This window comes from Bombina bombina, chromosome 1, assembly GCF_027579735.1.
Source record: "Bombina bombina isolate aBomBom1 chromosome 1, aBomBom1.pri, whole genome shotgun sequence".
Taxonomy (NCBI): Eukaryota; Metazoa; Chordata; class Amphibia; order Anura; family Bombinatoridae; genus Bombina; species Bombina bombina.
This window is the reverse complement of record NC_069499.1, coordinates 102,653,479-102,680,141: the sequence shown is the minus strand read 5'-3', so window position 1 is coordinate 102,680,141 and position 26,663 is coordinate 102,653,479. Positions and strand designations below refer to the sequence as shown.

General features: G+C 40.4%; 1 protein-coding gene across 3 annotated transcripts in view; it reads right to left on the bottom strand.

The window, feature by feature from the left end:
• The window catches only part of RPS6KA5 (ribosomal protein S6 kinase A5), a 589,637-nt gene that overhangs the window by 420,207 nt on the left and 142,767 nt on the right, over window positions 1–26,663 (bottom strand). For all 3 annotated transcript variants that reach the window (XM_053697560.1, XM_053697561.1, XM_053697559.1), the window contains exon 6: window positions 5,228–5,311. In XM_053697560.1, coding sequence (XP_053553535.1) covers window positions 5,228–5,311 — 84 coding nt within the window. The remainder of the gene's footprint in view (window positions 1–5,227; window positions 5,312–26,663) is intronic.

The window sequence follows — 26,663 nt, the reverse complement described above, 5'->3', positions numbered from 1 at the left end:
CAAGTGGAAGCCACAGCTCTAGTAGAATGTGCTGTAATTCTTTCAGGAGGCTGCTGTCCAGCAGTCTCATAGGCTAACCGTATTATGCTACGAAGCCAAAAGGAGAGAGAGGTAGCCGAAGCTTTTTGACCTCTCCTCTGACCAGAATAAACGACAAACAGGGAAGACGTTTGTCGAAAATCCTTAGTTGCCTGTAGATAAAATTTCAGGGCACGGACTACATCTAGATTGTGTAGCAGACGTTCCTTTTTCGAAGAAGGATTAGGACACAAAGATGGAACCACAATCTCTTGATTGATATTCCTGTTAGTGACCACCTTATTTAGGAACCCAGGTTTAGTACGCAGAACTACCTTGTCTGAATGAAAAATCAGATAAGGAGAATCACAATGTAAGGCAGATAACTCAGAGACTCTTCGAGCCGAGGAAATCGCCATTAAAAACAGAACTTTCCAAGATAACAACTTGATATCAATGGAATGAAGGGGTTCAAACGGAACCCCCTGTAAAACATTAAGAACTAAGTTCAAACTCCATGGTGGAGCAACAGTTTTAAACACAGGCTTGATCCTAGCTAAAGCCTGACAAAAAGCTTGAACGTCCGGAACTTCTGACAGACGTTTGTGTAAAAGAATGGACAGAGCTGAAATCTGTCCCTTTAAGGAACTAGCGGATAAACCCTTTTCTAAACCTTCTTGTAGAAAAGACAATATCCTCGGAATCCTAACCTTACTCCATGAGTAACTCTTGGATTCGCACCAATATAAGTATTTGCGCCATATCTTATGGTAAATCTTTCTGGTAACAGGCTTCCTAGCCTGTATTAAGGTATCAATAACTGACTCAGAAAAACCACGTTTTGATAAAATCAAGCGTTCAATTTCCAAGCAGTCAGCTTCAGAGAAATTAGATTTTGATGTTTGAAGGGACCCTGGATCAGAAGGTCCTGTTTCAGAGGTAGCGACCAAGGTGGACAGGATGACATGTCCACTAGATCTGCATACCAAGTCCTGCGTGGCCATGCAGGCGCTATTAGAATCACTGATGCTCTCTCCTGTTTGATTCTGGCAATCAATCGAGGAAGCATCGGGAAGGGTGGAAACACATAAGCCATCCCGAAGGTCCAAGGTGCTGTCAAAGCATCTATCAGAACCGCTCCCGGATCCCTGGATCTGGACCCGTAACGAGGAAGCTTGGCGTTCTGTCGAGACGCCATGAGATCTATCTCTGTTTTGCCCCAACGTCGAAGTATTTGGGCAAAGACCTCCGGATGAAGTTCCCACTCCCCCGGATGAAAAGTCTGACGACTTAAGAAATCCGCCTCCCAGTTCTCCACTCCCGGGATGTGGATTGCTGACAGGTGGCAAGAGTGAGACTCTGCCCAGCGAATTATCTTTGATACTTCCATCATTGCTAGGGAGCTTCTTGTCCCTCCCTGATGGTTGATGTAAGCTACAGTCGTGATGTTGTCCGACTGAAACCTGATGAACCCCCGAGTTGTTAACTGGGGCCAAGCCAGAAGGGCATTGAGAACTGCTCTCAATTCCAGAATGTTTATTGGTAGGAGACTCTCCTCCTGATTCCATTGTCCCTGAGCCTTCAGAGAATTCCAGACAGCGCCCCAACCTAGTAGGCTGGCGTCTGTTGTTACAATTGTCCAGTCCGGCCTGCTGAATGGCATCCCCCTGGACAGATGTGGCCGAGAAAGCCACCATAGAAGAGAATTTCTGGTCTCTTGATCCAGATTCAGAGTAGGGGACAAGTCTGAGTAATCCCCATTCCACTGACTTAGCATGCACAATTGCAGCGGTCTGAGATGTAGGCGTGCAAAGGGTACTATGTCCATTGCTGCTACCATTAAGCCGATCACCTCCATGCATTGAGCTACTGACGGGTGTTGAATGGAATGAAGGACACGGCATGCATTTTGAAGCTTTGTTAACCTGTCTTCTGTCAGGTAAATCTTCATTTCTACAGAATCTATAAGAGTCCCCAAGAAGGGAACTCTTGTGAGTGGAAAGAGAGAACTCTTCTTTTTGTTCACCTTCCATCCATGCGACCTTAGAAATGCCAGTACTAACTCTGTATGAGACTTGGCAGTTTGAAAGCTTGAAGCTTGTATCAGAATGTCGTCTAGGTACGGAGCTACCGCAATTCCTCGCGGTCTTAGTACCGCCAGAAGAGCACCCAGAACCTTTGTGAAGATTCTCGGAGCCGTAGCCAATCCGAATGGAAGAGCTACAAACTGGTAATGCCTGTCTAGAAAGGCAAACCTTAGATACCGGTAAAGATCTTTGTGAATCGGTATGTGAAGGTAAGCATCCTTTAAATCCACTGTGGTCATGTACTGACCCTTTTGGATCATGGGTAAAATTGTCCGAATAGTTTCCATTTTGAACGATGGAACTCTTAGGAATTTGTTTAGGATCTTTAAATCCAAGATTGGCCTGAAAGTTCCCTCTTTTTTGGGAACCACAAACAGATTTGAGTAAAACCCTTGTCCTTGTTCCGACCGCGGAACCGGATGGATCACTCCCATTAATAAAAGATCTTGTACGCAGCGTAGAAACGCCTCTTTCTTTATTTGGTTTGTTGACAACCTTGACAGATGAAATCTCCCTCTTGGGGGAGAGAATTTGAAGTCTAGAAGGTATCCCTGAGATATGATCTCTAACGCCCAGGGATCCTGGACATCTCTTGCCCAAGCCTGGGCGAAGAGAGAAAGTCTGCCCCCCACTAGATCCGTTCCCGGATCGGGGGCCCCTCGATTCATGCTGTCTTAGGGGCAGCAGCAGGTTTCCTGGCCTGCTTGCCCTTGTTCCAGGACTGGTTAGGTCTCCAGCCTTGTCTGTAGCGAGCAACAGCTCCTTCCTGTTTTGGTGCAGAGGAAGTTGATGCTGCTCCTGCTTTGAAATTACGAAAGGAACGAAAATTAGACTGTCTAGCCTTAGGTTTGGCTCTGTCTTGAGGCAGGGCATGGCCTTTACCTCCTGTAATGTCAGCGATAATTTCTTTCAACCCGGGCCCGAATAAGGTCTGCCCTTTGAAAGGTATATTAAGCGATTTAGAAGTAACGTCAGCTGACCAGGATTTTAGCCACAGTGCTCTGCGTGCCTGAATGGCGAATCCGGAATTCTTAGCCGTAAGTTTAGTTAAATGTACTACGGCATCTGAAATAAATGAGTTAGCTAACTTAAGGGCTTTAAGCTTGTGTGTAATCTCATCTAATGGAGCTGATTCAAGTGTCTCTTCCAGAGACTCAAACCAAAATGCTGCTGCAGCCGTGACAGGCGCAATGCATGCAAGAGGTTGCAATATAAAACCTTGTTGAACAAACATTTTCTTAAGGTAACCCTCTAACTTTTTATCCATTGGATCTGAAAAGGCACAGCTATCCTCCACCGGGATAGTGGTACGCTTAGCTAAAGTAGAAACTGCTCCCTCCACCTTAGGGACCGTTTGCCATAAGTCCCGTGTGGTGGCGTCTATTGGAAACATCTTTCTAAATATCGGAGGGGGTGAGAACGGCACACCGGTCTATCCCACTCCTTAGTAACAATTTCAGTAAGTCTCTTAGGTATAGGAAAAACGTCAGTACTCGCCGGTACCGCAAAATATTTATCCAACCTACACATTTTCTCTGGTATTGCAACTGTGTTACAATCATTCACAGCCGCTAACACCTCCCCTAGTAATACACGGAGGTTTTCCAGCTTAAATGTAAAATTTGAAATATCTGAATCCAGTTTGTTTGGATCAGAACCGTCACCCGCAGAATGAAGCTCTCCGTCCTCATGTTCTGCAAATTGTGACGCAGTGTCTGACATGGCCCTAATATTATCAGCGCACTCTGTTCTCACCCCAGAGTGATCACGCTTACCTCTTAGTTCTGGTAATTTAGCCAAAACTTCAGTCATAACAGTAGCCATATCCTGTAATGTGATTTGTAATGGCCGCCCAGATGTACTCGGCGCTACAATATCACGCACCTCCCGAGCGGGAGATGCAGGTACTGACACGTGAGGCGAGTTAGTCGGCATAACTCTCCCCTCGTTGTTTGGTGAAATATGTTCAATTTGTACAGATTGACTTTTATTTAAAGTAGCATCAATACAGTTAGTACATAAATTTCTATTGGGCTCCACTTTGGCTTTAGCACATATAGCACATATATCTTCCTCTGAATCAGACATGTTTAACACACTAGCAAATAAACTAGCAACTTGGAAATACTTTTCAAGTAATTTACTATAATATGAAAACGTACTGTGCCTATAAGAAGCACAGAAAAAGTTATGACAGTTGAAAATTAATAAACTGAAAAGTTATAGCATCAAATCTTTGTAAAAAACACAATTTTAGCAAAGGATTGCTCCCATTAGCAAAGGATAACTAACCCTGATAGCTAACAGTGAGAGAGATCAGTAAACTGTCATAAATTAAATAAAACGACTGCCAAGTGGAAAAAAATAGTGCCCAAAACATTTTTTCACCCAGTACCTCAGAAAATTAAACGATTTTACATGCCAGCAAAAAACGTTTAACATTAATAAATTGAGTGTTATTAAAAAGCCTGTTGCTAGTCCCTGCAAATTAGGCTAAAGTTTTATGCATACAGTATAATTCCAGTGAAGTGCCATTCCCCAGAATACTGAAGTGTAAAATATACATACATGACAGCCTGATACCAGTTGCTGCTACTGCATTTAAGGCTGAGTTTACATTATATCGGTATGGCAGAATTTTCTCATCAATTCCATTGTCAGAAAATAATAAGCTGCTACATACCTCTTTGCAGATTAATCTGCCCGCTGTCCCCTGATCTGAAGTTTACCTCTCCTCAGATGGCCGAGAAACAGCAATATGATCTTAACTACTCCGGCTAAAATCATAGAAAAACTCAGGTAGATTCTTCTTCAAATTCTACCAGAGAAGGAATAACACACTCCGGTGCTATTATAAAATAACAAACTTTTGATTGAAGGTATGAAACTAAGTATAATCACCACAGTCCTCTCACACATCCTATCTATTCGTTGGGTGCAAGAGAATGACTGGTAATGGCAGTTAGGGGAGGAGCTATATAGCAGCTCTGCTGGGTGAATCCTCTTGCACTTCCTGTTGGGGAGGAGTTAATATCCCATAAGTAATGGATGATCCGTGGACTGGATACACTTAACAAGAGAAAGTAACATTTTATACAGAGATAATCTTATGTGGAGAATACCTTGTCATGTCCCGAATCACCTCCTCTGACTATTTCTGGCGCCATATATTCTATGGTCCCACAAAAGGAATACGCTCTTTCATTCTAAAAGTAAAGAAATGGTTCATTGCTCTAAAATAAAAAAATAATAAGTGCTGAAAGCTTTATACTTCAATAAATGCAAAAGTGAATAGTCTGGATACATCTTATAAAATATGCACAGAATAAGAATAAAACAAACCAAATATTGTATTATAAAAAAGTCAATACTTGTACACTTTAGGAAGAATAAAAATATGAAGTTGTACATTAGTATTGTTTGCATGAAACGCAGATAATGTTTGAATTTAATACATGACAAATGTTAATAAGCAGATTCAATAGGATATGAGGACCAAATACATTTAAACTAAAAGAAAGGAAAAAACATATAAACAATGTAACTGTTAAAAAATAAAATCATATTTACTAGAATTTTTAAATCTTGGCTCATGTTCACCGACTGTCCCTTTAAGTAGGGAGTAGACAGAAAACCTAACCTTTTCGGGTGGTTTAAGCTTTTTTCCTTTCCACCTACATAAAAAACGTAACAAAGCATAAAAAAATGTAGTGCCATAAAAAGATGAGGCTGAAGGAAGATAAAGCCCATGATTTGTAACCTTTACAGGTCAACTTTGATGCCTGATTTTTTGTTTAAAAAATAAATGAAACAGAAAAACTGTCAGGTGAACATTTAATAGAATTAAATAAAATCCTTACCTGATAAAATAATCTCTTAAATGCTGGGTAAATGAAGCACAAAGTAGAACTGCAGCCCACTGAATATAAAAAGGGGGGGGGGGTTAGTGGACTCTCGTCACATAAAAGAAATTAATTTATCAGGTAAGCATAATGTTTGTTTTCTTTCATGAGGTGGAGACTGTCCACGAGCCATCAAATTGTGGGATCTAATAACCAAATTTTTACTGTTGAGTCCACGAAAAACAGCAGAATATGAAGGTAGAAGCAATTAATGAGCAGACACTGCGGCCAAAAGACTTTCCTACAAAAACAGCTTAAGAAGAGGCAAAAACACACGTAGGGAAAGACTAAGTAGCTGCTCTACTAACTTTTTGTATGGATGCTTCACTCTGAAAGGACCAAGAGGTAGAAACTAATCTAGTAGAATGACCTGTAATTCTCTCAGGTGAAATCTTTCCCGCAACTAAGTAAGCCTTCCTAAATAAATGTTTCAGCCATGAGGCCAAAGAAGTTGCAGAAGTCTTTTGACCCTTCCAAGGGACAGAAAAATTAATAAACAAAGAAGATAAACGAAAATCTTTAGTACCCGCTACATAACATTTTAGAGCTTGCACCATGACTAAATTATGAAAGACATTTCTAAGAAAAACAACATTTTCCTGATTAATTGCATCAAAAGAAACAATCCTTAGTTAAAACCCATAGGAAGTTCTATGTACTGCCTTATCCGGATTAAAAAAAAATAAGATAAGGCGAATCGCTTTTAACTCCAAAATCTCGCCGAGTTGAAGAAATAGCTAGAAGGAACAAAACCTTCCTGATAAAAGCTGAATGCACATTCCATGCATAGGTTCAAAACGAGGGCCTTGCAAAACCAATAGAAGCAAATTCAGATTCCACAGAGGAGGTGCCTTGCTTCTGAGCAGAGGAGTCAACCTTTTGTTCTTTAATCTGACAAAAGGAATGAAAACAATTGGAAACTTTAGCTTTCCCTATAGACTTCTGTTGTGAGGAAGAAAAGCCCCTTTACACTCAGAAATAGTAGATATGAAAGTTTAAACAAAATTTATGCTTAAAGGGACAGTCTACACCAGAATTTGTATTGTTTTAAAAGATAGATAATCCCTTTAGTTCCCATTCCCCAGTTTTGCATAACCAACACAGTTATAATAATATACTTTTAACCTCTGTGATTATCTTGTATCTAAGCCTCTGCAAACTGCCCCTTTTTTCAGTTCTTTCAGACTTGCAGTCTAGCCAATCAGTGCCTGCTCCCAGATAACTTCACATGCACGAGCACAGTGTTATCTATATGAAATACGTGAACCAACACCCTCTAGTCGTGAAAAACTGTTAAAAAGCAATCTGAAAAGAGGTGGGCTTCAAGGTCTAAGAAATTAGCATATGAACCTCCTAGGTTAAGCTTTCAACTAAGAATACCAAGAGAACAAAGCAAAATTGGTGATAAAAGTAAATTGGAAAATTGTTTAAAATTACATGCTCTATCTGAATCATGAAAGTTTATTTTGGACTAGACTGTCCCTTTAACAGATTAATTCCTTTCTTTCCTGGCAGGGAGAGTCCACAACTTCATTAATGTTGGGAATATCAACACCTGCCACCAGGAGGAGGCAATGACACCCCAGCCAAAGGCTATAAATATCCCTCCCACTTCCCCTATACCTCCAGTCATTCGGAATGAGCCGTTATCCTTTCAGGAGGCTGTTGTCCAGCCTTCTCTTAAGCCAAACGGATGATACTTCTCAGCCAGAAAGATAACGAAGTTGCAGTGGCCTTCTAACCCCTGTGCTTACCAGAGTACAACACAAACAAGGAAGAGGATTGACTGAAATCCTTAGTAGCCTGAAGATAGAATTTTATGGCATGTACAACATCCAGATTGTGGAGCAAATGTTCCTTTGAGGAAGAAGGATTAGGACAAAGGGAAGGAACAACAATCTCCTAATTGATGTTGCGATTCGAGATTACCTTAGGTAGGAAACCTAACAGTACGTAAAACCACCTTATCAGCATGGAAAATAAGGTAAGGCAGATCACACGGTAAAGCAGAAATTTTAGAGACTCTGCGAGCTGAGGAGATAGCCAACAAAAACAAAACCTTCCAGGATAGAAGTTTAAGATCAACAGAATGAATAGGCTCAAAAGGAGCCTGCTGCAAAACACGAAGAACAAGGTTGAGGCTCCAAGGTGGAGCAACAGTTTAAACAGAGGCCTGATTCTAGCCAGAGTCTGAACAAAGGACTGCACGTCAGGAAGATCCGCTAATCTCTTGTGCAGTAAGAGCGACAGGGCAGAGGATCTGACCCTTCAGAGAACTCGCAATTAGACCCCTCTCCAAACCATCTTGGAGAAAGGATAGAATTCGGGTAACCTTCACCTTGTGCCATGAAAGACTGAGTTCCTCACACAAATGAAGGTAAGTACACCATACCTTGTGGTAAATACGGCAAGTGACTGGCTTGCGAGCCTGGATCATAGTGTCTATCACACTATCCGAAAAATCTCTCTTGGATAAGACTAAATGGCAAGGCTATAAACTGTAAGTGTTGGTCCAGGAATGCGAACCTCAGAAACTGAAAATGATCCTTGTGGATCGGGACATGAAGGTATGCAGTGGTCATGAACTGTCCTTCCTGGATCAAGGGAAGGATGGACCCGATAGTCTACATTTTGAAGGAGGAGACCCTGAGAAACTTGAGACATTTTAAGTCTAGAATAAGGCGATAAGTTCCCTCCTTTTTGGAAACTACAAAGAGGTTTAAGTAAAACCCCTGACCCCTTTCTGTTGAGGGCACCCGGACGATTACTCCCAAGGAGAGGAGATCTTGCACGCAGTCTAAAATGGCTGCTCTTTTCTCTGGTCTTGTAGATAATATTGAGAGAAGGAGGAATTTTAACCCTATCTTGTAACCCTGAGAGACATCTAATACCCAGGGATCCTGAACGTCTTGGACCCAAACCTCTAAGAAAAAAAGAGAGTCTGCCCCCCTACTCAATCCTGTCCCAGATCGGGGGCCGGCCCTTCATGCAGATTTGTTATCTGTAGACTTCTTTGCCTGTTTGGATTTGTTCCAGGACTGGGTGGGCTTCAAAGTACTCTTGGACTGTTCAGGTTTGGAGGCGGACTCAGTCCGCTGAGGTTAGTCTGAGCGAAAGGAACAAAAATTGTAGGATTGGCAACCCTTAGTTCTCGCCTTCTTATCCTGGGGAAGGAAAGCTCCTTTCCCTCCTGTAACAGTGGAGATGATGGAGTCCAGGCCTATTCCAAACAAAAACTTCCCCTTAAATGGTAAGGAAAGAAGTCTGGTCTCAGAAACCATATCTGCAGACCAAGAATTTAACCAAAGAGCTCTTTGCGACAAAACTGCAAAACCTGAAACCTTAGCATTCAGATGCACAATTTGCATATTAGCATCACAAATAAAGGAGTTGGGTATCTTGAGAGCCTTAATCCTGTCCTGTATATCCTCCATGGGGAATTCAACTTCAATTAGATCTGATAACGAATCACACCAGTAGGTAGCAGCACCTGAGACTGCTGCCACAGCGGCCGGCTGGCTGAAATAAGAGACCCATATGTTGAAACATCCTTCTGAGATAGCCTTCCAACTTCCTGTCCATGGGATCTCTAAAAGAGGAGCTTATCCTCTAGATAGCCTTTATTCTAGATTGTGGTCAGAGACTGTTCCCTGCAACATCTAGAGCCAGCTTTCACCACAACTCTCACAGAGAGGATTTCATGGTTACTCAAACACCCCAGTCAACACTTGAAGGGAAAGTACCAATTAATGGACTAAAATTTTCTTCTAACATTTCTCTGCCATCCTCCTATAGTGACGAAAGGCAAAGAATAACTGGGGAAAAGGGGAAGTTGGAGGGATATTTATAGCCTTTGGCCGGGGTGTCTTTGCCTCCTCCTGGTGGCCAGGTGTTGATATTCCCAGCAGTAATGAATGAAGTCATGGACTCTCCCTGCCTTTGGAAAGAAAAAAAATAAATATACCCTGGATTTAGACACCATGTCAGAAGACCACGACTTAAAGAGACTATATACTGTAAAATTGTTTTTCCCTCAATGTGTTTCCTATTACTTTTTTACCTGCAGAGTATAATATGTATGAGAATTTGCTTTTTAAGGTTTGCGTATATTAAATAGCCGATTTTGTGTTTTGAAGCCACAACCTAATAAAATGGGTTGAGCTTGTAGGTATAATCAGAACTTATATCTGTCTGTAAACAAAAGACCAATACTTGGAGAGAACAATAGAAAATTAAAATTTTATTACTTTATCTACCTACTTTATTCTGCTGGTTGTGTATAGCTTATCTATAGCTTGGACCTAAGGCCAGAAACTTTCAGAATAGGTGGGGATACCACAGGCTAAATCAACTATTTCAATTGCCAATATAAAATGGTAAAGGAAATACTTGTTAACAATTTAATACACTCCAGCAGGTAAAGTGGATCTCATTGGGAAGAAATTAAAGGGGAGAATGTTTTTGAGTAAACTGTCCATTTAAGTCTTTTAGGTTCCCTACAGACTTACATACCTACCCACTTGTTCATTCTATATATTATACTCTAGAGACTTGTTAAAAATGTTAGCACAAAACCGTGAAATGATAGACATTCACTTAAACAAACCAGACCATAAAACCATATGATTTATAATGACACAAATAAGCACAAGACTGTTTCAAAAAGTTTTATTTGTTCATAAATTGGACACAAAAAAACCTAAATTTATGCTTACCTGATAAATTACTTTCTTTTACGATATGACAAGTCCACGGATCTCATCCTTACTTGTGGGATATTAACCTCCTGCTAACAGGAAGTGGCAAAGAGCACCACAGCAGAGCTGTATATATAGCCCCTCCCCTTCCCCTCCACCCTCAGTCATTCAGCCAAAGGTATAGGAAGAGAAAAAGGAAAGGCTAAAAAGGTGCAGAGGTGACTGAAGGTTACAAAAAATATAAAGAAAAACGGTCTTAAAAAGAACAGGGTGGGCCGTGGACTCGTCATATCGTAAAAGAAAGTAACTTATCAGGTAAGCATAAATTTAGTTTTCTTTTACAAAGATATGACGAGTCCACGGATTTTATCCTTACTTGTGGGAAACCAATACTAAAGCAATAGGACACGGATGAAAGGGAGGGACAAGACAGGAACCTAAAACGGAAGGCACCACTGCTTGAAGAACCTCTGTCCGAAAGATGGCCTCAGAAGAAGGAAAAGTATCAAATTTATAGCATAAAATAAACATTAGAAAAAACGTGTACTGTGCCTTTAAGAAAAGAAAAAGTGAACAATTTTTCTAAAATGCACAAAAAACGTTAAATTATTCCCAAATTTAACGTAATATCTTTGGTTAATCCAAAAATTACTGCACCCAGAAGCAAGGGCAGAAATAAGGCTTTAGAAGTACTTATATCAACATGTAGTCAAAAGATAGATAAAAATACACTCTACACCTCGCCACAGCTCTGCTGTGGCGCCTACCTACCCCCAGGGTACTTTGAATCAAGTTTCCAACCCTTCAGACCAGCTACACAGTCCAGGAGCAACCGAGTTACTGTTTGCTGCTGCTAAGCCTGAAGAAATTGCGCCAAAAATAGGCTCCGCCACTTAAGGTCAAAAGTTGGAGTAGGCCCAAACAACACCGCATGGAAATGCAGTTTTGCACTAAAGCAAAAATACACACACAATATAACCCTCAAGCATAAAACGAATAAGTTTTAAGTGCCAAAAATAAAAAACATAAAACATCGTTTTTTTATATTGTCTCCCATGTCACATAATTCCCAAATATCAACTAATGATAAATATAAAATAGGGACTCCAGTAACACCCCTCTTATTAAAATAGGTTTTACTGCTTACCCCATTCCCATGCAGGGAAATAATGCCAGCCAGTTCTGATACACCAAGTCTCCTCAGAAAAATAGGCTGCACATACCTTAATGCTGCTTGTAGCATGAAAACGGTCTCCACAATGAAGATGTCTCATGGTTACCTTCAGAAGTCTTGTGGGAACCAGCGTGGATCTTAGTTACAAATGCTAAGATCATCAAACCTCAGGGCAGAAGTCTTCTTCCATATCCCCCTGAGGAAAATAGTATGCACCGGTACCATTTAAAATAAAAAACAACTTCTTGATTTAAGAAACTAAAACTAACACCTCACTTTACCATGTCTTCCTCGTATAACACAGGCAAAGAGAATGACTGAGGGTGGAGGGGAAGGGGAGGGGCTATATATACAGCTCTGCTGTGGTGCTCTTTGCCACTTCCTGTTAGCAGGAGGTTAATATCCCACAAGTAAGGATGAAATCCGTGGACTCGTCATATCTTTGTAAAAGAAAAAGATAATTTTTGAGATATGTTGATATTGTTTATCATGCTAAAAAGTTATGATTAATATATCTGTAAACATGACAAAATGCAAATAAAACAATTTCAAAATAAGTCTTTAGGTTCTCCTAGCAAGGACTGCCAAAGACATGCTTTTGATATTAATATTCATATCATCAAAACACAGCATCACAAATAAAAGAAATGGCATTTTTGAGTAAACTTAAAAGATCCTTACTAACAGAGCCATCAGAATAAAGTTTAGAAAAACTAGATAACCAGTAATAGAAATAGCTAGCCTAAGCAAATAACCTGCTTGTAAAAAGGCCCTTCTAAGAAAAGACTCTAAATTTTCTACCCAAAGGGTCTTAAAAGAAGTACTATCTTCCAAAGGGATAGGAGTACACTTAGAGTGGGGGGGGGGCATCAACCTTAGGAACAGTTTCCCACTATTCAACAATAGCAGCAATTAAAGGATATAACTTTTTAAAATGTGCAGAAGGTAAAGTGGATCATTGGCTATTAGTAGGTAGAGTGTAAATGTACTTAAGCTTTACTGCATACAACAGACTTATGTACTATCTTTTTTCAGTTGAGCTTCTCTTTCCAGTAAAACAAATGCAAATACTATGTGTGTGTGTCTTAGTATTATTGCCACCTGGGGTTTCAGGGCATTGTTGGTGAATGCTATTAGAATGAGGAAAGAAGCCAAGAACATTTAGTTTGAGGGAGGAATAACTTTGCTTAGACTTTTTTTTACATCACTGGTATATTTATTTAACCATACACAAACATAGTAACAGCAAAGTAAAAAAAAAAAAAAAAAACATAATTTATGTAAGAACTTACCTGATAAATTCATTTCTTTCATATTAGCAAGAGTCCATGAGCTAGTGACGTATGGGATATACATTCCTACTAGGAGGGGCAAAGTTTCCCAAACCTTAAAATGCCTATAAATACACCCCTCACCACACCCACAATTCAGTTTAACGAATAGCCAAGAAGTGGGGTGATAAGAAAAAAGTGCGAAAGCATAAAAAAAATAAGGAATTGGAATAATTGTGCTTTATACAAAAAAATCATAACCACCACGAAATAAGGGTGGGCCTCATGGACTCTTGCTAATATGAAAGAAATGAATTTATCAGGTAAGTTCTTACATAAATTATGTTTTATTTCATGTAATTAGCAAGAGTCCATGAGCTAGTGACGTATGGGATATAAATACCCAAGATGTGGAACTTCCACGCAAGAGTCACTAGAGAGGGAGGAAAAAAAATAAAGACAGCCAATTCCGCTGAAAAATTAATCCACTACCCAAAACAAAAACAGAATTTATGTTTACCTGATAAATTACTTTCTCCAACGGTGTGTCCGGTCCACGGCGTCATCCTTACTTGTGGGATATTCTCTTCCCCAACAGGAAATGGCAAAGAGCCCAGCAAAGCTGGTCACATGATCCCTCCTAGGCTCCGCCTACCCCAGTCATTCGACCGACGTTAAGGAGGAATATTTGCATAGGAGAAACCATATGTTACCGTGGTGACTGTAGTTAAAGAAAATAAATTATCAGACCTGATTAAAAAAACCAGGGCGGGCCGTGGACCGGACACACCGTTGGAGAAAGTAATTTATCAGGTAAACAAAAATTCTGTTTTCTCCAACATAGGTGTGTCCGGTCCACGGCGTCATCCTTACTTGTGGGAACCAATACCAAAGCTTTAGGACACGGATGAAGGGAGGGAGCAAATCAGGTCACCTAAATGGAAGGCACCACGGCTTGCAAAACCTTTCTCCCAAAAATAGCCTCAGAAGAAGCAAAAGTATCAAATTTGTAAAATTTAGAAAAAGTGTGCAGTGAAGACCAAGTCGCTGCCTTACATATCTGATCAACAGAAGCCTCGTTCTTGAAGGCCCATGTGGAAGCCACAGCCCTAGTGGAGTGAGCTGTGATTCTTTCAGGAGGCTGCCGTCCGGCAGTCTCATAAGCCAATCGGATAATGCTTTTAATCCAGAAGGAGAGAGAGGTAGAAGTTGCTTTTTGACCTCTCCGTTTACCAGAATAAACAACAAACAAAGACAAAGTTTGTCTGAAATCCTTAGTAGCTGCTAAGTAAAATTTGAGAGCACGAACTACATCCAAGTTGTGCAACAAACGTTCCTTCTTTGAAACTGGATTAGGACACAAAGAAGGCACAACTATCTCCTGGTTAATGTTTTTGTTAGAAACAACTTTTGGAAGAAAACCAGGTTTAGTACGCAAAACCACCTTATCTGCATGGAACACCAGATAAGGAGAAGAACACTGCAGAGCAGATAATTCTGAAACTCTTCTAGCAGAAGAAATTGCAACCAAAAACAAAACTTTCCAAGATAATAACTTAATATCAACGGAATGTAAGGGTTCAAACGGAACCCCCTGAAGAACTGAAAGAACTAGGTTGAGACTCCAAGGAGGAGTCAAAATTTTGTAAACAGGCTTGATTCTAACCAGAGCCTGAACAAAGGCTAGAACATCTGGCACAGCTGCCAGCTTTTTGTGAAGTAACACAGACAAGGCAGAGATCTGTCCCATCAAAGAACTTGCAGATAATCCTTTTTCCAATCCTTCTCGAAGGAAGGATAGACTCTTAGGATCTTAACCTTGTCCCAAGGGAATCCTGCAGATTCACACCAACAGATATACCAAATTATGTGGTAATTTTTCTGGTTACAGGCTTTCAGGCCTGAACAAGAGTATTAATAACAGAATCTGAGAACCCTCGCTTTGATAAGAGCAAGCGTTCAATCTCCAAGCAGTCAGCTGGAGTGGGTCGAACGGACCTAGAACAAGAAGGTCTCGTCTCAAAGGTAGCTTCCATGGTGGAGCCGATGACATATTCACCAGATCTGCATACCAAGTCCTGCGTAGCCACGCAGGAGCTATCAAAATCACCGACGCCCTCTCCTGATTGATCCTGGCTACCAGCCTGGGGATGAGAGGAAACGGCGGGAACACATAAGCTAGTTTGAAGGTCCAAGGTGCTACTAGTGCATCCACTAGAGCCGCCTTGGGATCCCTGGATCTGTACCCGTAGTAAGGAACTCTGAAGTTCTGACGAGAGGCCATCAGATCCATGTCTGGAATGCCCCACGGTTGAGTGACTTGGGCAAAGATTTCCGGATGGAGTTCCCACTCCCCCGGATGCAATGTCTGACGACTCAGAAAATCCGCTTCCCAATTTTCCACTCCTGGGATGTGGATAGCAGACAGGTGGCAGGAGTGAGACTCCGCCCATAGAATGATTTTGGTCACTTCTTCCATCGCTAGGGAACTCCTTGTTCCCCCCTGATGGTTGATGTATGAACTTGGCCCTCGCTAGCTGAGGCCAAGCTTTGAGAGCATTGAATATCGCTCTCAGTTCCAGAATATTTATCGGTAGAAGAGATTCTACCCGAGACCAAAGACCCTGAGCTTTCAGGGATCCCCAGACCGCGCCCCAGCCCATCAGACTGGCGTCGGTCGTGACAATGACCCACTCTGGTCTGCGGAAGGTCATCCCTTGTGACAGGTTGTCCAGGGACAGCCACCAACGGAATGAGTCTCTGGTCCTCTGATTTACTTGTATCTTCGGAGACAAGTCTGAATAGTCCCCATTCCACTGACTGAGCATGAACAGTTGTAATGGTCTTAGATGAATGCGCACAAAAGGAACTATGTCCATTGCCGCTACCATCAAACCTATCACTTCCATGCACTGCGCTATGGAAGGAAGAGGAACGGAATGAAGTATCCGACAAGAGTCTGGAAGTTTTGTTTTTCTGGCTTCTGTCAGAAAAATCCTCATTTCTAAGGAGTCTATTATAGTTCCCAAGAAAGGAACCCTCGTTGACGGAGATAGAGAACTCTTTTCCACGTTCACTTTCCATCCGTGAGATCTGAGAAAGGCCAGGACAATGTCCGTGTGAGCCTTTACTTGAGGAAGGGACGACGCTCGAATCAGAATGTCGTCCAAGTAAGGTACTACAGCAATGCCCCTTGGTCTTAGCACCGCCAGAAGGGACCCTAGTACCTATGAGAAAATCCTAGGAGCAGTGGCTAATCCGAAAGAAAACGCCACGAACTGGAAATGCTTGTCCAGGAATGCAAACCTTAGGAACCGATGATGTTCCTTGTGGATAGGAATATGTAGATACGCATCCTTGAAATCCACCTTGGTCATGAATTGACCTTCCTGGATGGAAGGAAGAAGTGTTCGAATGGTTTCCATCTTGAACGATGGAACCTTGAGAAACTTGTTCAAGATCTTGAGATCTAAGATTGGTCTGAACGTTCCCTCTTTTTTGGGAACTATGAACAGATTGGAGTAGAACCCCATCCCTTGTTCTCGTAATGGAACAGGATGAATCACTCCCATTTTTAGCAGGTCTTCTACCCAATGTAAGAATGCCTGTCTTCTTATGTGGTCTGAAGACAACTGAGACCTGTGGAACCTCCCCCTTGGAGGAAGCCCCTTGAACTCCAGAGAATAACCTTGGGAGACTATTTCTAGCGCCCAAGGATCCAGAACATCTCTTGCCCAAGCCTGAGCGAAGAGAGAGAGTCTGCCCCCCACCAGATCCGGTCCCGGATCGGGGGCCCGCATTTCATGCTGTCTTGGTAGCAGTGGCAGGTTTCTATTACCTTCCTGCTTAGAGGACGTAGCCCCTGGGGCTGATCCGTTTCTGCGAAAGGGACGAAACTTAGGTTTATTTTTGGTCTTGAAAAGACCTATCCTGAGGAAGGGCGTGGCCCTTGCCCCCAGTGATATCAGAGATAATCTCTTTCAAGTCAGGGCCAAAGAGTGTTTTCCCCTTGAAAGGAATGTCAAGCAATTTGTTCTTGGAAGACGCATCCGCTGCCCAAGATTTTAACCAAAGCGCTCTGCGCCACAATAGCAAACCCAGAATTTTTTCGCCGCTAACCTAGCCAATTGCAAGGTGGCGTCTAGGGTGAAAGAATTAGCCAATTTAAGAGCACGAATTCTGTCCATAATCTCCTCATAAGAAGAAGAATTACTAATAATCGCCTTTCCTAGCTCATCAAACTAGAAACACGCGGCTGCAGTGACAGGGACAATGCATGCAATTGGTTGTAGAAGGGAACCTTGCTGAACAAACATCTTTTTTAGCAGACCTTCTAATTTTTTATCCATAGGATCTTGGAAAGCACAACTATCTTCTATGGGTATAGTGGCGCGCTTGTGTAGAGTAGAAACCGCCCCCTCGACCTTGGGGACTGTCTGCCATCAGTCCTTTCTGGGGTCGACTATAGGAAAACAATTTTATAAATATGGGGGGAGGTACTAAAGGTATACCGGGCCTGTCCCATTCTTTACTAACAATGTACGCCACCCGCTTGGATATAGGAAAAGCTTCGGGGGGCCCCGGGGCCTCTAAGAACTTTTCCATTTTACATAGTGGTTCTGGAATGACCAGATAATCACAATCATCCAAATTGGATAACACCTCCTTAAGCAGAGCGCGGAGATGTTCCAACTTAAATTTAAAAGTAATCACATCAGGTTCAGCTTGTTGAGAAATGTTTCCTGAATCTGAAATTTCTCCCTCAGACAAAACCTCCCTGGCCCCCTCAGACTGGTGTAGGGGCCCTTCAGAAACCATATCATCAGCGTTCTCATGCTCTACAGAATTTTCTAAAACAGAGCAGTCGCGCTTTCGCTGATAAGTGGGCATATTGGCTAAAATGTTTTTGATAGAATTATCCATTACAGCCGTTAAATGTTGTATAGTAAGGAGTATTGGCGCACTAGATGTACTAGGGGCCTCCTGTATGGGCAAGACTGGTGTAGACGAAGGAGGGGATGATGCAGTACCATGCTTACTCCCCTCACTTGAGGAATCATCTTGGGCATCATTTTTACTAAATTTTTTTTATGACATAAAATACATATAGTTAAATGAGAAGGAACCTTGGTTTCCCCACAGTCAGAACACAATCTATCTGGTAGTTCAGACATGTTAAACAGGCATAAACTTGATAACAAAGCACAAAAAACGTTTTAAAATAAAACCGTTACTGTCACTTTAAATTTTAAACTAAACACACTTTATTACTGCAATTGCGAAAAAGTATGAAGGAATTGTTCAAAATTCACCAAAATTTCACCACAGTGTCTTAAAGCCTTAAAAGTATTGCACACCAAATTTGGAATCTTTAACCCTTAAAATAACGGAACCGGAGCCGTTTTTATATTTAACCCCTTTACAGTCCCTGGAATCTGCTTTGCTGAGACCCAACCAAGCCCAAAGGGGAATACGATACCAAATGATGCCTTCAGAAAGACTTTTCTATGTATCAGAGCTCCACACACATGCAGCTGCATGCCATGCTGTCCTCAAAAACAAGTGCGCCATACCGGCGCGAAAATGAGGCTCTGACTATGATTAGGGAAAGCCCCTAAAGAATAAAGTGTCTAAAACAGTGCCTGCCGATATAATCATATCAAAATACCCAGAATAAATGATTCCTCAAGGCTAAATATGTGTTAATAATGAATCGATTTAGCCCAGAAAAAGTCTACAGTCTTAATAAGCCCTTGTGAAGCCCTTATTTACTATCTTAATAAACATGGCTTACCGGATCCCATAGGGAAAATGACAGCTTCCAGCATTACATCGTCTTGTTAGAATGTGTCATACCTCAAGCAGTAAGAGACTGCACACTGTTCCCCCAACTGAAGTTAATTGCTCTCAACAGTCCTGTGTGGAACAGCCATGGATTTTAGTTACGGTGCTAAAATCATTTTCCTCATACAAACAGAAATCTTCATCTCTTTTCTGTTTCTGAGTAAATAGTACATACCAGCACTATTTTAAAATAACAAACTCTTGATTGAATAATAAAAACTACAGTTAAACACTAAAAAACTCTAAGCCATCTCCGTGGAGATGTTGCCTGTACAACGGCAAAGAGAATGACTGGGGTAGGCGGAGCCTAGGAGGGATCATGTGACCAGCTTTGCTGGGCTCTTTGCCATTTCCTGTTGGGGAAGAGAATATCCCACAAGTAAGGATGACGCCGTGGACCGGACACACCTATGTTGGAGAAAGTTTCAATTTTAATAATGAAAAAAACTGAAATTATAAGCAGAAGAATCAAAACTGAAACAGCTGCCTGAAGTACTATTCTACCAAAAACTGCTTCTAAAGAAGAGAAAACATCAAAATGGTAGAATTTAGTAAAAGTATGCAAAGAAGACCAAGTCATTGCTTTGCAAATTTGATCAACAGAAGCTTCATTCTTAAAAAGCCCAGGAAGTAGAAACTGACCTAGTAGAATGAGCCGTAATCCTCTGAGACGGGGAATAATCCGACTCCAAATAAGCATGATGAAACAAAAGCTTAACCAAGATGCCAAAGAAATCGCAGAAGCCTTCTGATCTTCCTAAAACCAGAAAAGATAACACATAGACTAGAAGTCTATCTGAAATCTGAGTAGCTTCAACATAATATTTCAAAACTCTTACCACATCCTAAAGAATGGAAGAATCTTACCAAAGAATTCTTAGGATTAGGACACAAGGAAAAGACAATAATTCCTCCACTAATGTTGTTAGAATTCACAACGTAGGTGAAAATTGAAATGAGGACAGCAAAAAAACACCTTATCCTGATGAAAAATCAGAACAAGGAGATTCACAAGAAAGAACAGATAATTCAAAAACTAGCTGAAGAGATGTCCAAAAAGAACAATACTTTCCATGAAAGTAATGAATGTCCAGAGCAAGCATATGCTCAAAATAGAAGAGCCTGAAAAACCTTCAGAACCCAATTAAGACTCCAAGGAGGAGAAATTGGCTTAATGACAGGTTTGATACGAATCAAAACCTGAAAAAAATTATGAATATCAGGAAGTAACACTGCCTTATCCTGATGAAAAATCAGAAAAGGATATTCACAAAAAAGAGCAGATAACTCAAAAACTCTTTTAGTAGAAGAAATAACCAAAAGGAACAATACTTTTCCAAGAAAGTAATTTAACGTTCAGAAAATGCATAGTTTCAAACGGAGGAGCCTGTAAAGCCCTCAGCACCAAATTGAGACTCCAAAGAGGAGAGATTGAATTAATGACAGGCTTGATATGGACCAAAACCTGTACAACACAATGAATATCAGGATGATTAGCAATCTTTAGGTGAAAAAAGAACAGAAAGAGTAGAGATTTGTCCTAACAAAGAATTGAAGACAAAACCTTATCCAAACCAACCTGAAAAAATAATAAAATTCTATGAATTTTAAAAGAATGCCAAGAAAAGTAGGTCTTCCAGACTCAATATAAATCTTTCTAGAGACAGATTTATGAGCCTGAAACATAATATTAATCAATGAGTCAGAAAAACCTCTATGACTAAAAACCAAGCGTTCAATCTCCATCCCTTCAAATGTAATGATTTGAGATCCTGATGGGAAAAAAATGGCCTTGAGAAAGAAAAGGTCTGGTTTAAACGGAGGTGTCCAACGTTGGCAACTGGCCATCCGAATGAGATTCGTATACCAAAACCTGAGAGGCCATGCTGGAGCTACCAGCATAACAAACAAATACTCCAGAAGAATTCTGGAAGAAGAACTAGAGGCGGAAAGAAATAGGCCAAAAAGATAATTCCAAAGAAATGTCAATGTATACATTACTTCCGCCTGAAGATTCCCGGACCTTAATAGGCCCCCGGGAAGTTCTTTATTCAGATAAGATGAAAAAACATATCTGGGTAAGAGAGACCATTCTCCCGGAGGAAAAGCTGGATTAACAGAGATAATCCGCTTCCTAAATATCTATACCTGGGGAAAAAAAAAAACAGAATTTAGATAGGAGCTGGATTTAGCCCAAGCTAATATCCGAGACACTTCTGTCACAACCTAAGGACTGAAAGTCCTACTCTGATGATTGACATACACCATAGTAGTGATATTGTTTGAAAAACATTAAACGTCTCTTCTTCAAAAAGAAACTATCTGAAAAATTCTGAGAAAACACGGAGTTCTAAAATATCAAATGGTAATCTCGCCTCCTGAGATTTCCAAACCCCTTGTGCTGACAGAGATCCTCAGACAGCCTCCCAACCAAAAAGACTCGCATCTGTAGAGATCATGGTCCAGGTTGAAAGAAACGAAGAGACCTGTAGAACTAAATGATGGTGATCTTAACCACCAAATCAAGAGAAAAATATTAGGATTCGAAGATTTAAAATGCGAAATCCTAGAATCCCTGCACCATAATTCAGCACAAAAGACTGGAAAGGTTCTTTCTATTGAAAATGAGCAAAGGGAATTAAATCCATGCTGTGGCCATAAGACCTAAAACCTCTATGCATATATAGCAACTGAAGGAAATAATAGAGACTAAAGGTACCGACAAACGGAACACAATAAAATTGTCCCTTGTCTGATAGAGACAAAGACAGTGACACAAACCATCTGGAAACCTAAAAAAGGTGACCCTTGTGTGAGAAATCAAGAGCTTTTGAAAAAAAGATCCTCTAACTATGTCCTGAAGAGCAAGTGAATCATATGAGATTCCGCATCCTCAGAAAATAATCTGAATGAAAACAGAAAAATGAAAATATGCATTTATTGTATCTAATGAAAACAAATAATGCTATCACTGACCAAAAAAAGGCAGAATAGTTTGAATAAAACTCCAAAACCCATTTCCTAAAAATGGAACTGGAAGAAATACCCCAGAAGATTCCAGGTCTGAGCAGCGCTTGATCCCCATGGGTGCCCAGCCATGCTTCAACAGTACCTAAAATATATAGGACCGAAACACACTTAAAGAAAGTGTAAGCCTTACTGGAATAAAATCAAAGAAATTTGGACCGAATAGAACCAAATAAATTTCAAAGAAGTCTTAACCTGCCCCTTGCCAGCCAAGCTGGAATACGGCACGTACATCGCAATATTAGGGAGCGGATTTCGAACTGAAAAAAATTCCAATTATAAACATGTTACTTGGGAAAGAATTCAGGAATTCGTTCCTTAATAAGAACAACCAAACTAGTATAAGCTTAAAGTTTTATTTTTATATATTTTATTGAGGATGATGTGAAATACAAACATGAAGTACATGGTACAGGCAATGCATCAAATATTTACATCACAACTTTTATCTTGGAATGTACCTGAGAGAAGAAAGAGTCCTCATTATTTTCTCCTCTGAACAATATGGGCCACTCTTGGACCTTAGAAGCTTGAATAGTCAGCAAACAGAGGTTAACGTAAAAACAAAAACCAAAGAAAAAAGAAAACAATCTACAACAAGTAAAAGTGCAAGAAGAATAATACTGTTATATAAAATGAGGACAGAGGCTTTATGATGTGAGGAAGTGCCCAATATTCAGCTCATGTTATGAGATAATTAACCTGTACCTACAAGTACCTATGCATGTTGTCAAGCAGGGAGAGTAGTGACTAGGGGAAAAAGGGGGAGATTCCAGCATCACTGAAATATATTGCTAAGACAGATATAGTTGAGATCATCTCTACACAAAGGGCATGCAGGTGGTTAATAATAGGGAATTGTGTGGGGATATATACTGCTAATGGGACAATCAGTGTCTTTGCTACTCTCTATAGGCATCCATCAAAGTCCGCCAACCTTGTAATATAAAGCTCAGGTCAAATATATTAAAATATCTTAAACAATTTATAGCTGGTACAAGATTAGGGCTATAAGTATATTTACAACCTCATGAACCAATAATACTATGAAGGGGTAGCTGGAAATATCAGGCAGTCATAATGAAGCATACTGTGTGTACAAAATGTTCAGCACCCCCTGATCAACATATGATAAAGGTCTATCAAGTAGTTTGCCAAAGATTGATAGTTAATATTTCTTCTCAATTTAGATCATATTGGATATAGTAAGGGATTAGTTGTACTGGCCACACTGAGCACTATAAAACTGCATAAAACAAAAACGAAACAGCAAACTAAAGATTATATCGCCAGGCAGTTGAGTTAATCGGCACTTGCCGTTCAGTGATTAAGGCGATATTTGGTAGGAGCATATTTTACAAATAGTCAACCTCCTGTGTCCAGCTGGCCATAATAAATGATGGGGGTGTGAGTCAGTATGGGGCATTTGCCGGGCAAGAGCAGCCGGCACAGGGGATCAAAGTTCCTGGTGTCATTTTGCAAGGCAGGGGGAGCTGTCTTACCGGGTGATGCCTGCAGCACTGTGAACATGAGTCTGGATACCCCAGGCTTGGATGTCAGTCCCAGAGTCCCCGCTGCAGTGAGATTTAACCCGGTGTCCGCTTCAATCACTTTCTCTGGTGTTGGCCTCATAGCGGCCCGAGGTACTTGACTTTGAGGGGAAATTACAGGCTTCAAAGGCCCCAGATGTAGATCCACTCTGTGGGCTTCCATATCCAAACGCTCTTCGCTCTCCCTGCAATGAGCAGATTTTTGTATTATGGAGGTCTGTTGATGTTTGGGTAGCCCCTCTGTCTCACATGCACTGGAGAAAAATTCCAACTCCATCTGTAAGCGCGCCGCCCCAGGGAGCCTCTGCCTCTCAGACGGGTATTTACTTGTATTGATGCCTGCTTGAGAATTATCCAGTAGGGGATCTATTGTAGATACTCCGGTCTCTCGGGCCAAATGTAAGCGCTGCATTAGATAATCATATGGTGCATTGTCCATTAGCTTTAACATGCGTTCGGTAAATTTTAACAGTAGCTCCTCATGGCATGCTTGCGTCTGCTCCTCCGCCATATTGGTCATGTACCGCCTGTCACTATTATACAATGGGCAAATCTCAACTTCCCCCTGTTGTTAATAGCGTGGTATGATGGTACTGACCTCTGATCCTCAAGAATTATATTGTGGTGAAGAATAGGTAAGTCGGATTTATCCAACGGCACCAATAACCCTGTTTCTTCCCGGGGGGGGGGGGGGGTGAATACCTAACAGTGGGCCGCTGCCCTAGGCCTTAATTTTCCAAACTGAGTCCCCAGATTCATGAAAACAGCAGAAAAGGTTGATATGGGATCACGACTGCCAGAGTTGTTTTGTCCTACTTAAATATATTTGTGGACTTGCTGTTAGGTCACAATAACCAGCTGATTATTGTAGATTCGGCTAGAGCCCTCAGAGAATGCGTCCTTTCTAGGTCGCTGCATGGACACGCCCCCAAGCTTAAAGTTTTAATCTTAGAACTCAATCTTGAAGCCCAGAGTAACAGTTAAGAATGGAATCCAATTATAAAACAAATAATTGATTATCTTAGAACAAAAGAAATATGGATTTTTTAAAAATCACAAAATTCTTCTAGCTGAAATAGCTAAAGACAGATTAACCCTCATTTGCGAAAATATTCAATAAAATGAAGACACAAATGAAATTATTAGCATGATAGTCCAGTTAAAGGAACAGTCAATACAGTGGACTTGCATAATCAATAAATGCAAAACAGCAAGACAAATGCAACAGCACCTAGTCTAGTAAATGTTGTCCCTTAACAATGCTAAAATAAATCATAATCTGATACTTGATCTTAAAGTAAACAGAACAAAAATGAAGCAATTGCAACATCCAAAAAAACACAGGACCAAGAAAAGTACCTGGAACTAAATAATTTTCCATAAATAAGATACAACTATCTAAAGGAAAATAAATACTATTTTGCTATAGAAACAATAGCCCAATTAGTAGGAGTAGAGATAGCCCCAATAAATTGGAGAACCCTCCAAATTGAATGCTGGCAAAGAATATAGTTTAAAACCTTTGAAGGAATAAAAGAAAATTCTCAGCCTATTCCATTCCCTAGTATGGGGAATTGGAAAGAAAACCTCTGAAAACACAGAAGAATAAATAAGCAGAAATAGTGTCAGCTAGTCTTAAAGAACTAGTTACCTTAATATCCAAAATAATCAACACCTTTTCAACAAAGAACAAATGTACTTTAATAAAAAAATAATAAAAAAGTAGATTTGTTAGTGTCAATATCTGATGAAGAAAATTCTGAAAGAGAAAAAACATCATCAGAGAAGGATAAATCAGTATGTTGTTGGTCATTTGAAACTTCAATAATTAAAAAAGAAGTGAAAAAGACAGATTTTTTTTATTAGAAGGCACGAAGTCAGACAAAGCCTTTAACATAGAATCAGAAAAATATTTCTTATAAATCTTCTAAATATTTCTTGCACATAAGATGTAAGAATGGCAATATATAAAGCATAAATACTAATGGATTCTGCATGTAAAAGTATATCATAATAACTTATTACAAACCATAGCTAAAGATAAACATTTATAACATTTAAAATAAATGAACTTAGCTTTGGTAGAACTGAACTCAGTTAAGCGTTTTTCCAGAAGTAGCTTTTGATCCAGGGTCAATCTGAGACATCTTGCAATATGTAATAGAAAAAACAACATATAAAGCAAAATCTATCAAATTCCTTAAATGACAGTTTCAGGAATGGGAAAAAATGCCAATGAACAAGCTTCTAGCAACCAGAAGCAAATAAACAATGAGACTTAAATAATGTGGAGACAAAAAATGACGCCCATATTTTTTATCGCCAAAAAAGACGCCCACACTATTTGGCGCCTAAATGCTTTGGCGCCAAAAATGACGCCACATCCGGTAATGCCGACATCTTTGGTGCAAAAAAACGTCAAAAAAATGACGCACATACAAACAACTTCCGGTGACAAGTATGACGCCGGAAATGACTAAGAAATTTTTTGCGCCAAAAAAGTCTGCGCCAAGAATGACGCAATAAAATGAAGCATTTTCAGCCCCCGCGAGCCTAACAGCCCACAGGAAAAAAAGTCAAATTTTAAAGGTAAGAAAAAATGTAATATCCAAATGCATTATCCCAAATAATGAAACTGACTGTCTGAAATAAGGAATATTGAACATCCTGAATCAAGGCAAATAAATGTTTAAACACATATATTTAGAACTTTATATAAAAGTGCCCAACCATAGCTTAGAGTGTCACAGAAAATAAGACTTACTTACCCCAGGACACTCATCTACATATAGTAGAAAGCCAAACCAGTACTGAAACGAGAAACAGTAGAGGAAATGGTATATATAAGAGTATATCGTCGATCTGAAAGGGGAGGTAAGAGATGAATCTCTACGACCGATAACAGAGAACCTATGAAATAGACCCCGTAGAAGGAGATCATTGAATTCAAATAGGCAATACTCTCTTCATATCCCTCCGACATTCACTGCACGCTAAGAGGAAAACCGGGCTCCAGCCTGCTGCGGAGCGCATATCAACGAAGAATCTAGCACAAACTTACTTCACCACCTCCACGGGAGGCAAAGTTTGTAA